Source organism: Camelus dromedarius, chromosome 23 (assembly GCF_036321535.1).
Source record: "Camelus dromedarius isolate mCamDro1 chromosome 23, mCamDro1.pat, whole genome shotgun sequence".
Classification (NCBI taxonomy): Eukaryota; Metazoa; Chordata; class Mammalia; order Artiodactyla; family Camelidae; genus Camelus; species Camelus dromedarius.
The window spans coordinates 8174833-8188919 of record NC_087458.1 but is presented as its reverse complement, the minus strand read 5'-3'; the positions used below and the strand labels follow the sequence as shown (position 1 = coordinate 8188919).

The window sequence follows — 14087 nt, the reverse complement described above, 5'->3', positions numbered from 1 at the left end:
GCTGTGCAGCTGCTGACCCCTGCCCCCATGTGAAAGATTTAATTCTGTGAGAGAAGGTATAAGAGTCAGCAGCACTTGCTGGAAGTGGTAGCAGCCATTGCTCTAAAAGCCCTTGTCTTCCCACAAAATGGCCTGGCTTCTCCCCCGACAGTGAAGGCAGGAGCTGGTGCCCTCTCTTTACACATGTGTAAGCTAGATCTACAGACTCAGGAAGTACCCAGCTAGGCAGAGTCAATGGAGCATTCTTTTGGTTTGTGGCCTGCCCATTCTGCCCCCTATCAGGCAGGCATATATCTCGGCTGGTTGCTTGGAGTGGTCTTAGGCCAAGTTTATGTTTTAATAACAGTGGCTTGTCCAGCAGTCCCAGTGCCATCAGTCAACATGAGGGGAGGGAGTAAGGGTCAGAGAGGTCCAAAGTGGATCACTTGGTGATGAAACTGCGATGAGAGCTACAGGGATCTGGTTACTAGGGAAGATGATTCAGATTTTCTTTGGCTGGCCTTCTGTCGGCTTCCTAACCAACTACATCTGTAAAGCATCCTTTGTAGAGCTCAGGTTATTGGTTGGGGGGCTCAGGTCAGGTGGCTGGAGATGCAGATGCTGAAGAAATACAAAAATAGAAGGCAGTATTTTATTAGACAAAACACCAAATACTGGAGTTCCCTTTTAAAGTAATATGGAGGCAAAGATAATATGTGTTTATAGCACAAGTCAAATGCTTAAGGGCTAGCAGGATGCGAAGAATAGGAGTAGTCTTCATCAGAGAGTTAACTGAAGAAAGCTTCCAGGAGGAGGGCATTTCCGGGCAATTTTTAGAAGGATGGAGCAGGAATTTGTAGGGAGCCTGTTGCAGGCTGGAGAAGAAACTCCCTCACCACCCTTCGTCTCTCCACTTGCGAGGGCTTCCTGAAGTCACTAGCTGAGAATGCTGGAGCGTAGGGACACTCAGCCAGTGGTGTTCTGGGTCCCCTCCGCCATTACAGTTGGTAGCTTAGATGCTGTGACTAGATTTGCAACTGCATGCAGTTACCTCAGCTGAAGAAAAATGTCCCACCTCCCTGAGGTAGGAAAGGGATTGCCAAGAAGAGCAGACGCCCTACTGTCAACTCATGTCAACTCAGGTTACCTCCATGAGTTACTCATTTTCTGGTTTAACCTCAGCTGTGTTAAAATCAAAGACTTTCTTCTGCCACCAAGCACTTCTTTGTCGATGCTGGTATGAACTCAGGGAAATGAAACCACTAATTTAAAATCCGCCTTCACAAATCAGAAAGGTGAATATTCTGAGCCAAATGACAAACGTTTTTAAAAGCAAAATGGAAACTTCTTGGATTGGCCATTATTCTGGATTATTTGCTCTACAGTTTGTCCTTTATTTGTGCTGATAATCAAATTTGACCTGATTAACAATTCTGTTTATACAGAGTATAAAGCAGGATATGCCTTCAGGAGGATTTACTTCAGAACACATTTACTTACTTTTCCAGAAAAACTTTGGATAAAACAAGATATACCAGTAGACTGATTTGGGTTTACAAATAAGTTAGTTATCACAGCGCCTGGTGAGAAGTACAAGGTGTGGTCTTCCCATGTTGTCAACACGAAAGCTGAAACTTAGAGATGTTGTGTGTCACGCAGTGGGCGTGATGTAGGCAGGGAAGAAACCCCGTTCCACAGATGGAGGCCCTTTCCACTCCACCCTCCTAAGCCTTGGGCCCTGTGACAGATGCTTATTTATCTTAGGCTTTGCTTCATATTCCTCTGCTTTTGTTAAAACTGGAAAATGAATAAAAATATCCTTAGCCGTCTTGTGGGCCTCACCGGTGCAGACCCTGAAGTGCTTCTGCATTATTGTTGCTGAGGGTGTCTACCCTTTTTCCCTAGTCAGATGAATTTAGTTCTACCTGAGCCCCCTCTGGGTACAAAGACCTGATACGCCAAAGAAACACTGTGAAGGACAAAGGATCCTGCAGTGTTAGCACAAGAAAGCACGTGAGATAATGTGGACCAGCCCCTTCCTTGCAGGATGATGAAGTCAGGGTGCTGAGAAGGGAAGCCTGCACTTTGGTCAGGCCAACTTAAACTCATGCCCTGGCTCTACCATTTAATAGCTTTGTGTCCTTGGGCAAATTATTTAACTCTCTGAATCTCATATTCTTTGTTACGGAAAATAACAGTGTCTACCTCACCAGGTTATTGTGAGAATTAAATGAATGCCTGTAACATATTAGGCGCTTATTCTATATAATTTTCTTCTCCTTTTTCAAGGGTGTTCAAAAAACTAGGGGCAGAGTTGGTCTAGAACCCAGATGTCTAGACTGTCAGTCCTCCCCTCTCCCCACCTCGGCCTGCCTGCCCTCTCCCTGCTGCTGTGGCAGCCTCGGTGATTTCCCTTCCTATGTGCACCCCACCCCCAGCTGGATCTTCCTGAAACTTGCTCTGATTACTGCGTCTGGAGTTACACAGCTAGTGAACAGCAGCGTTAGCACCAGTGTCCAGGCCTCCTGGTCTCCTCCTGCTGTCCTGAAGCACATTATTTTCATCCAAGGTAACAGTTTGATGGAGGATACTTAGAAAGAAGCAAATGGGTATGGACTAAATATACTAGTTAGCAGTAGGTTGTTTGCTACGGAGATCTGTGAGATGGTTGCATCTGTATTGGATAACTCAGAATGTGTTTATTTTGTGTTGCGAGACAGCATATGATGGCTTCGACAGTAGGTACTCATTATGTTTGACTGAGGGTTGTATAAATAACAAGAATAGCTGTCATTTTTTGAGCGTTGCAGTGCACCAGGCGTCGTGCTAGAGACTTCACTTACGTTACACCAGTTCTTACAACAGCCCTGCAGGATAGAGAGCTGGTGTTCCAATTTTGTAGATGAGAAAACTGAGGTTCATAGAAAGCAATTTTCCCTGTGCCACACAAATGATCAGAGACAGCCAGGATGCAAACGCAGTCCATCTAACTCCACAGTCCACCACACCACTCCACAATATCAGTTTGAATGCCTGGGGATAGCCCAGGCGTTGAGCTTTTTCTGAGGGATGTGTGACAAGTTAGAGAAATCAGATGTGCGTTTATACCTGTGCTGGTAGAGCCTGGGAGACTAGTGGGGTGTCGGGTTCTGAGTGAAGAGAAGGGTGCAGAGCCAGGGTCGTGTGGAGTTCTTCTCTGCTAAGCACTGCAGATGGCCCCCCTCAGAGCAGGGCTCAGTGCTTCCTCCCTGGGGATACAGAGATGATTTGGCATGCCTTCAGGAGCTCAGAGTCCAGCAAACAAGGAAGGTCGGCATCCGTGTAGGAGGTGCTTTGGCAGAAATGTGTACCAGGTGCTCTGGGAAACAAGAAAAGCTGTTGGGAGAAGTGACTCTGAGCTGGCTCCTCGTTTCCTTCTGGTCTAAAAGGCAGGAGGCCCTGCCATGGGAGTGAGAGAAGGCACAGTCTGCTCCAGCTGTGGCCAGAGGTGGCCAGACCAGCACCGTCCAATAGGAATAGAATGCAAGCCAGGTGTGTAGTTGAAAATTGCCTAGTAGCCATTAAAAATAGTAAAGAAACAGGTGCATTAATTTTAATGTATATTTCATTTAACTCAGTGTGTTCACACTATAGTTATTTCAAAATGTAATCAATATAAAAAGTTATTAATATTTTACATTCCTTTTTTTCTGTATATTTCTCTGAAATCTTGTGTGTATTTTGTACTTGACAGTATCTCAGTTCAAACTAGCCACATTTCTGGTGCGCCGTAGCCGCACGTGACTCACGGCCACCCTTGCCCTTTCATACCAGCAGCAGGGCTCTCATCCAGGTGCACATCATCTCTGCCCCACCTGGTCTCTGGGCCTCCAGCCTTCCCTCTTCTCATCCACTCTGGTTACCACAGTCAGACCTGTCTTTTTAAAGGCTAGATCTGATCCTCTTACTCCTTCTAGAAAACCTTCAACAGCTCCCCTCTGTCAAGAATAAAATCCATAACCTGCCCTAAGCTTTTCCTTCTGTCCTTATTCTTCCTAACATTGATAGGTTGTTTTAGTTTCCAAGCCTCTGATATTCCTTATTTCATTTAATTCTCACAGCAGCTCTGTGAGATAGGTAGAGCAGGGCAGGTGAATTATCCACAGTTTTTAGGTGGAGAAACTGAGACTCAGAGAGTTTAAGAGAGTTTCTTAAGGTCCACCAGCTATCCAATGGCAGAATCAAGATGGGAACCCATGTCTTTTCAGTTTTCTCTCTTGTCTGGCCCTTCCCTCTCTTCTCCCCTGTGTTGCATTGACAGCCTCACCAGGGTTGCTCTGTTCTCTGCCTCCTTCTGCACCTCAACTTATGTTATTTCCTCTCCCTAGAATGTCCTTGCACAACAAAGCTTCCCATCAGATTTCTGTCCTTCCTCTCAAGCTCTGGCTAAAGTCTGTCTCCTCTCCGGTTCCTCCTTTGGTCATCCCCTCAACCAAACCCACTTTGTAGTTACCAACACATTTTAACATGCAGTTCCTTGTTTGGTGGATGCTTTGCTGCTTTGTGTATAGAATTGAATTCTAGAAATCTGGGAGATGGAAGACTTTAGGAGCTTAAACAGCTCTTACAGCCAGGTTGGTGTCACTCCCTGATGTGAGTCCATGGAGAGGCTAACACCTTCCCACTGCATTTGGTCTTTGTTATAACTGTGAAACTCTGAATTTAACCCTAATGTACATGCATTGTGAGGTCACTCAGAATTATTCCTTTTGATGATAAGTGTGTGCTTACAATATTTTGATGTCTATAGAATTCTTTTGCATTAGTTACCTAATTTCATTTTTCAACATATATTTATTGGATGTCTACCATGTACTGTGTTCTGGAGCTGCTGTGTGCTCAAAAAAATAAGAGACAATGAAGCTTATCATAAAATGAGGAAAGTAGGCATTAAACAATAAAAAAAAAACACCCCAAATAATTAGTTACTATTGCGTTAGGTGCTACAAAGGAAAATTTCAGGGGAAATCCAGCTTACTGGGTGTCAGAGAAGGCGTCACTGAGGAAGAGGCGTTTACACCGAACTCTGAAGAATGAGTGAGTGGGTCTGGCCGAGGTGGAGAGAAGGCCCCTGGGGTTGGAAGAGAGAGCAAAGGTGGTGGTGACAAGAGGTGAGGACTTCACAGAGGACCTGCTAGGCCATGCTAAGGATTTGAAACTTTATACAAACTTCATACAAAGTGGGAAACCTCTGAAGGGTGGCATATGTTCCAGTTTATCTTTTTAAGAAGTCATTCTGTGCATAGAGAATGGATGGATTCTAGAGGAGAGGAGGCTGGAGTCGATGTGAGGAGACCAGTTGTTCTAGGTGACAGATGATGGTGTCTTACACCAGTGTGGGATGGGAAGGGGCAAAAGTAGGTAGGTTCCAAAAATAACGGTAGGTAATATCAATAAGATTTGAGAAGGTGTCAACGTTAACTCTCTGGCATGGGTGACTGTGTGGCACTGTTTCCTGAGGAGGAACTATTTGCTCAGGATCCAGGGTTAGGTTTGGGCTGGGGAGAGTGATATCAGTTTGAACATTTTAGCTTGGAGGTGTTGGTGAAGGTGATTTGATCCGCCCAGTCATCCTTTGAGGAAAATGGAATTATCCACATTTGTCATTAAGAAACAGGCTCGGAGAGCTCAGGTGACCTGCCTGAGACTACAGCAGGACAAGGCTGAGCCTGGGCCCGTTCCCTACCCCTAAAGCTGTGCGTTCCAAACCTACCACATGGGCTGCGTGTGAATATTAAATGTTGAACCAGGCTAGCCAACCCAGTCCAATGCCAGTTCGCTGCCTCCCTCCCCCTCACTCACCTGTCTGCCAAGTTGCTCTGATCTTCGAACAAGTCCTAAAATCTCTTGTTCTCCAAGAGACCTTCATGGAAGTAGAAAGGAGAGCTTTCCTGGCCCTGCCCTACCTAGAATTCAAACACATCAGGGGTCATTCTTGTTTTTCCATTTGTTGTTCACTCACTCATTCTTGTCCATTTCCCCTCATCTCTGACACCTATTGAGTGTGGGTCACCTAATCGGGACCTGGACAAGACTTCAGAAAACACAATAAAGCCATTTGCATAGGACTTTATACTTACAAAGAGCTTAAATACCACCCCTTTGATCCTCACCTCAGCTCTGGGAGGAAGAAAGGACATGTGCTTTCCTTCAGCAGACATTTTGGAGCAGGTGCCAACCATGCACCAGACACTGTGCTGGACCTCGGCTGGCGATACGAGGATGAGTAAGATGACATCCCTGTTCTCAGCGGGTCTGACGGGGAAAACTGGTGATAGACTCAGATGTTAAGGGTCTTGTTCTGAGAGGTCTTCAGAGTTATGGTCCTGAATAAGGACTCACTTGGGCTGTTTGGTAAAACAGATAGAGCATCCACACCATGGACCTGCTGAGCTGGACCCCCGGGGTTGGAGCCCCAGGTGGTTCCTGTGTTGCCCTACAGCTAGTAAGTGATCCACTTGAGATGGGAGCCTTTCCTGGCTGCTTTGCCAGAGACTCTTCCACCCCATTTTTCTGCCCTCTGCTTTTACAGATGAAAGAATTGGCACACATAGAAGTCGAGTGGGTGGTGGCCCAAGGGCCCACCATGAATTAGAGACAGAACTGGGATTAGCACCTGAATGTCCCTGATTTCCAAACCCAGCCCTTTTATGCAACACCATGTAAAGTGTTAGCTTTGCGCTCTGGTTCTAATTGAAATTGCTTTTATTTGATCTGTACCCTTCTCTCTCTCTCTCTCTCTCTCTCTCTCTCTCTCTCTCTCTCTCTCTCTCTCTCTCTCTCTAAATGTCTTCAATTATGTAAGCTCTTAGGGAACATTTGTGTCGTATTCTGTTGGCAACGGTTGTCTGCAAACAGGCCTCTTTCCTTTACCATAGCAATGTGCAGGCCTCAGAGGCCTCAGACCATACGGGAAATTCTACCCAGAGGCAGAATCCTTGGAAAGTTAGGGTGCCAGGAGGCTGCTTAAAGCTCCACCCTGGTAGATAAGGGAAACCAGACCAGTAAGACTGGGTCAGGGTTCAGTGAGTGTGGACTTTATCTAGAACTAAGGTCCTGGCAGGGCGGCTCTTTCCTGATTCACTGCTCCTGGCTTTGGGGAGGGATTCAAGAACATTACTTTACCCCAGACTCAGAAACCTTAGGTCAGCCTATGTATAGTGTGCTTTTTATATCTGTCTAGCATGTGTTATATACTTTTTAATTTTTTAATTTTTAATATATATTTTTATATATACATATTACATATATATTATGTATCTGTATCTCAAGTATGTGTCATATATATGACATGTGAGTGCACGTGAGCTGTATAATTATACATGTATGTGCAGTGTGTGTATGTGTGTATGTAAAAAAAACAGAAAATCCAGTAAAGACCAGTTAGATCTACATATGGACACAGGTCATATAACTTTTTGTTTGGGAGCATTGACCTTAAGGTCAGACCAACTTTATTCACATTTTAACTCCACTTACTTAACCTCTCTGTTCACTCATCCGAAAATGGGGATGTACTACCTACCTTACCAGGCTCTTGTGATGGTTAAATAAGATAATGTATGTCAAATGTTTAGTAGGGTACCTGGTAGGGAGTAAGAACTTAAAATCTATTATCACAGAGCAGGGATATTCTAGGCCGTTTCCTCATTTACACATGGGTGGTGGGGCAGGGATTAAGATGAGGAGACCAGGAATCTCCCAGTGAAGGGGCTGATACCACCCAGCTTAAGCCAGTTGTCATTGTGTGAGGCTAAAGCCCCAGTGATGCCAAAACTTCTGCTTTTTCAAGAGAAACCAGAAACCTGTATTTTTTAATGTCAAATGGCCTGATTTTCAAAATTTTTAACAACTAATTTTAAATATGCGTATATACACACAAACGTACCATAGGGCAACAGGAGGGCTATGTGGGCTGGTTACCACTCTTCAGCTGTGCTGTCTGGAAGGTCACCAGACCTTTCCGTGCTTCATCACACACCCTCTTGGTGAGGAGGCTGTTTTCCCCGTGTATTTGCAGAGTGCCTACTCTGTGCCTGGTGCTGGAGAGCACACGGGAGGGACACGCTGTAACCTTGCTTTCTGGCAGAGGGGCAGGACCAACACACCAGAAGATAGGGAGCAGCGTAGGAGGGAGGAACATTTGTGTCAGAATGTAGGCTACATTGTAAAGAAAAGGATGAGGAAACAGAAGATTTCTGTGAACTAATACGGATTTTTGAGGGTATATTAAATGAAAAAAGGCAAAGGGTAAGAAGTATAGGATACTACATGTTGTGTTGGCAAGAAAGGAAAATGAGAATATTTATATGTGTTTGCTTAGTTTTTACAATAAGAAACAGAAAGAAAACCAAAAATCAGTGAAAGTGATTTGGGAAGGAGTGAGATGAAGGGCTAGGGACACTTCTGAATGTACCTCTAAAAATTGCATTTTGAGTTTTCAGCCATTTAATGTTTAACAAATTCAAAAAATAAGATTAAAGAAGCCTGAAAAAAGCAAATTCTAAAATTAAGTACAAATATAAAAAAGAAACCTAAATGCATTTCAAATTGATAACATAAAAAAGAATCCAAGTAACTTTCACACACAATACTGTGCATACCTGTAGTCTAAGGACAAAAAGAATTGCAAGGAACTTTATTTAGTGAGTGCGTTGTTGCCAGTGTTGTTGGTGTAGTAACTCTGGAAACCATCTGGTTGTGTTATAGAAGAGAGCAAATGAGTAAATGTATTGCTATTGTTTGCGAACAGGATTCTCATTATGGGAAAAGGAAGGTAAAATATGGAATTGGGAAAGAGGAGGAATAACCCTGTAGTGTAGTAGTCAAAGAGAGAGATTTCATGGTGAACTCACAATTTCTTACTGTTTCCTGGCTCTATCTATTGAAAGGACCTAGAAGCAGTGATGCTTAGCAGCAATGAGCACCTACCACCTAAATCTTGTTTCTAAATACTAAAAGGGACCTGGACTCCTTAGAGAAATGTTTGAGTCCAGGTCTGGCATAGGAAAAGTACAGGGTGAGCCTGGAGTATTTTTTTTGTGCCAGAAAGCAAGGATGCACTCAAAGACAGATGGTGACACTTTAAAAGGACACAGGAGCTGGCTTGTAGAAACTCCCACCAGAGATTGGGAGAACTTCAACATTTTTTTTAAACAATAATGGACTATAATGCTTTCTTTGCATTGGGGGAGGGGGAATTCATGAGTTCATAGCACTACTCCAGAAAAGGGATAAAATGACCTTCTTCACAAGACTGCCTGCTAATAGATGTAGAAGGAATGATGCAATTAGCAGAGGGCCATCTTGCAACCACCACTGCAGTAAGTGGTTCAGGCAAGGGTCACCAACGGATAGTAAAACTATGGGTGAGAAGCTGTTGGACAACAGGGTATTCATACTGTCTCCGCACAGATTTCCCACTAATTCAAATGGGAAGATATGCTTTTACCACTGAGAAATCTTAGGAGCACCATCTTACCAAGGTAATCAAACCCAGCGTCATGAGAAATGGGCAAGCTGTACAACATCACTTGTATAATATTCTTTTTATATTTTTATTTTTATTAATTTTTTAAATTGAGACATAGTTTTATTTATTTATTTTTATTGAGGTATAGTTCCCTCCTTGTGCTGTACAGTAGGACTTTGTTGTTTATCTATTTTATATATAATAGTCTGTATCTCCAAGTCCTGAACTCCCAATTTATCCCTCCCCATCCCCTTTCCCCCTATAGTATTCTTCTAAAATGAAAATAAATAAAAAATCTGAATCTAATCCTGAGGAGACAGACAAATCTATAGCAGGCCATTCAATAGGACAGTTAGCCTGAACTCTTCTACATGGCAGTGCTAAGAGAGACCAAGAAAAGTGGGTGGGGCAGGGGGACAGTATTCTAGAGTAAATGAATCTGAAAGAACCATGAATAAATGCAATTTGAGATCTATGATTGGATCCTGGATTGAGGCAGTTGGGGAACAGCTACATAGCCGGTTAATGAAACAATTGGGGAAATTTGAATATGGACTATATATTAGATAATATTATTGTATCAGCATTAAACTCACTGGCTGTGCTGATGGCATTGTGGTTATATTCCAAGGGTTTTGGGGACATACACTGAAGTATTTGGGAGGTAAAATGTCATGATGTCTGCAATTTTCAAATGGGGAAAAAAAAGTGTATAATCATAGAAAGATAAAGCAAATGTGACAAATGTTAATTGGTAGGTCTAGATGAAGGATATATAGGTATTGATCATGCTGCTCCTTCAACTTTAATATAGGTTTGACATTTTCCCAAAAAAATGTTGGGGTAAAAGAAATGCAAGCTGTAGGGAGGGCTTCGTGGAATCAATGCCATTTGACCAGAACCTTGAAAAAGGAGTAAGAGAGGGATAGAGAGAAGGGATAGAGGCCATCATAGGGCCGAGGTGAGAATGAGCGCAGCATCTCTTGGGTTCCAGCAGAGGTGGGAAACAGTGAGCAAGTAATAAGAGTGAATCTGAAAAGGTACTTGGACCCACTTGATGAAAGGCCTTTAATACCAGATAATTGTGTGCACATCTGCTCGTATAGATAGTAAGAAGGGAAATCATAGGTTCTTGATCAGGGAGGGCTCAAAGAAATAGTGTTTAGGAAAGTTAGTCTGAAGGGACTGGAGAGTGGAAATGAGGTTTTTTTCAGACATCCAGACTTGAGGCGATGAACGTGTGGCTGAAAGTGAAGGATATCAACAGTAATATAAAGGAAGGAGCCACTCTGGGAAAACATAAAAGGACTTACCAGTCTCCATAACTGACTGGGTGTACGTGGGGGTTACTGGGAAGCTGGGTCAGAAAGTCTGTCTCAGTGATGCCATTTAGGGGGAACTTCTCTACTCCTGGGCCTTCTCCATACCCATCAGGTTTATTTAGGCTGATTGGAATCTGATCCTGCTGCCAAATTTTGACGGGAATTCATCAGGAAGAGGGAGAGCCCACCACTGAAGTCTTTTTTTACCTGATAATCCCTATTTCATGCCAAACTATCTTCTTCTGTCATTGCTGTCTTCCTTTGTTTTCTCAGATTTTAACCTTGCCATGGTCTTCTTCCCAAATCTCTGTTCAGACTCAGGCTCAAACCCCAGCTGACCCAAAAGCCCATCAGTTGTTTCCATCCACCAGATCTGCTGATACAGGTGTTTCTTCCACCTCTGATTCAGTCATAGTTTTTCCTCCTTTAAGCTCTTAAGGAGAAAAACAATTTTTTTGCCTCTGTTCCAATTATACTTCTGTTGTAATCCCCCTCGTCCTCCACTGTCCCTGGTGTAGCCTGTGATTTTTTTTTTTTAAGAAGAACTTTCAGTGGCTGCTGAAATGATCCCTGTCCGTGCCCCTAACAGTCCTCTTCAGCCAAGTGCATGAACCTTGGGCTTCATGTGCCTTCAGCTATGTTCACAACCCAGCTCAAATGCAAAACCAAACCAGGGTAAGTTACCAGGCCATTCCTTCTAGGCTTTACTATGGGCATAGGAAAACAGTTTCCTGCAGGGTCAAACAGAGCAAGGCAAGGGGGAGGCCCGTGCTGTTCCGAGATAAAATGGGCTTTCTCCCAAAGTGGTGAGGAGGGAGGAGTTGAAGCCCATCCTGGGTAACCCAGTGGTAGGGTGTTGTGGATCTGACCAAAGGCGGTAAATGAGCAGCTGGAATACAAGACCTTCAAAGTCCATTCTGAGAACCCCTCACCAATTGGGGGGCATGCAGCTGTTGCCCCTCAGTGTTTATACTAAAGTCCTGTGTATTTACCTCATCCAATACCTTCAAGTGACTGTCTCATTCATTTTTATATCTGCTAGTGCCTGGCATAGTACCTAGAGGAGCACTGTCCAGTAGAGCTTTCTGCGGTGATGGAAATGATTTATTCCACGCTGTCAAGTGGTAGCCACTAGTCATAGTACAACTGAGAAATTGGATTTAAAATTTTGTTTTAAATTTAAATAGCCACCTGTGTCTAGGAGCTATTGTAATTAGATGGCACACGTCTAGGTTCTAGAATTTTTTTTTCCATTTTATTGAAATGTTATTTCAGTACTGCCTAAGTTTAAGATGCATAACATAGTGACTTGACATACATATACTGCAAAGTGATTACCACAGTAAATTTAGTTATCTTCCATAGATTCTAGAACATTTATTAAATGATGAACTAAGTTAAATCTTTACCTTAGATGGGGGGGGTGGGCAGGGCATGATGGAATAGGGTGATTTGAAGAAAGTCAGAAGTTGTAGCTTCTGGAAGTTTACCTTCTCGTCTGGCTGATAGATGCAAAAGTAGGGAGCAGAGTAGGAAGGGCACTAGGAAGAAGGAACAATATGGGCGAAGACAGGAGCCGGAACCCATAGCAAGTGAAAGGAGAACAGTGAAGAGCGAAGACCAAGAAGAGGACAGAGCACTTATGTGTCAGGCGCAGGGGATGCTGATCAGCAAGACCTCCCTGACTCCGTGGACCTTACAGCCTCGTCTGTACAGCCCTGCAGACAAGCGGACCAGCAGGTCCATTGGGTATTCACAGTGCAGTAAGGAGAGGTACCAGGAGCTGGGGAAGACTCTGGAGGGGCGCTGAACCATAGGGCATCAGGCAGTACTCCATGTTCGTTGCCATGGCTAATGGCCTCAGCCTTTCTCCCGAGTACCATGGGGACACTCTAAAAGGTTTTAAGCGGCAAAATGGCACAGGTAAATTTGCATTTAGTAAGATCACTCTACTGCATTGTGGCCAGTTTCTGCCCCGGGTCCTTCTTAGCTCAGTTGTGGGTTTTGTTTGGAACCAACCATCTCCAGTGCCTTGTCTGGTTTATGTCTTGTTTTGTTTTTCTTCCTTTCTTCCTCCTTTCCTGCCTCGCTCTCTCCTGGGCCCCACGCTCTCTTGTTCCTTGATGTCCTTCTCTCTCTGATCCAAAGATCAGCCAGTAAAAAGCAGTCTCACCTGTCCAGGTAAGTGGGGCACCAGGGTGAGGGGGGAAGAAGACCCCCTCTTTTAAATTTAGAAGTTAATTATTTGTATTGTATTGTATTTATTATTTGAATAGTTAGCACCTTCACATGACTCAGAATTTAAATGGTACGAACCAAATTATAATGAAGATTCCAACTCCATCCTTTTGCCCCAAGCACAGTTTTCTTCCTCAGGGGCAACCAGTGCTATATGTTTCTTCTGTACCCTTCTTGGTATTTTATATTTTGGGTATATGTAAACAAATAGGAAAACATATATAAATAACTAATTTCCTCTCTCTTACTGTCTGCGTAAGTCTGCATCTTGCTTTTTTCTCTCAGCAGTGTGTCTTGGAGACCATTCTTTATTGCACATAAAGAGCCTCCTCATTCTTTTATACGGCTGAGTACTGTGTCATCATGTTGCTCTAGTGCAGTGTATTTAACCAGTCACCCACTGTGAACACTTAGATCCTTTGCAGTGTTTTGCCACCGCACGCAGGGTTTCCATGCAGAATCCTCTACATGGTCATTTGCTACAGATGTGAATAGGGGATGCCCTTTCGAGGGGCAGCGACTGTTGTTAGGAACAGGCAAATTGTACACTGTTCTAAAAAGGAGAGGCATAGCAACGATCTGAGCTTCTCCTTTTCCTGCAGGAGTCCTATTAAAGAGGCGAGCAGGCGATAAGCCTTCTGGTTTGGTGATCTGTGGTACCTTGAGGTTTTAGGGTTTTCATAGTTTCTCCCCCCCCCCCCCCCCCGGTTTCATTTTTATTATGTTGATCATAGGCACTACATGTAAAATAGTGTCAGATGACATTGCCCAACAAATGATGCTTCCTAGGGAGGGTTTTAATAGTTTCTAAGCAGGGTGCCTTAAGCTGGCTGCAGGACTGGGACTGAACATGGATTTGGAATCCTGCCACCAAACAGACCAGAATCCTGTTCTCCCATGGTACACACAAAATAAATGGAGTTTCTGAGACTCGGGCCATCGTTGTACCTCTCCTTTCTAGAGAAGTCTACAAGTAGCCAGTCACCCAAGAGGTTAGTACCAAAGACGCAGTTACCCTGGTAGAGACAATGGTTTTG

The 14087-nt window shown here is 43.8% G+C and overlaps 1 protein-coding gene across 9 annotated transcripts in view; it reads left to right on the top strand.

Annotated features, from left to right (window-relative positions):
• The window catches only part of ARHGEF11 (Rho guanine nucleotide exchange factor 11), a 96682-nt gene that overhangs the window by 35251 nt on the left and 47344 nt on the right, over positions 1-14087 (top strand). For 8 of the 9 annotated variants that reach the window (XM_031436036.2, XM_031436032.2, XM_031436039.2 and 5 more), the window contains exon 2: positions 12961-12993. The exons of the other annotated variant lie outside the window; for it this stretch is intronic. In XM_031436036.2, coding sequence (XP_031291896.1) covers positions 12961-12993 — 33 coding nt within the window. The remainder of the gene's footprint in view (positions 1-12960; positions 12994-14087) is intronic. 9 annotated transcript variants of the gene reach the window in all.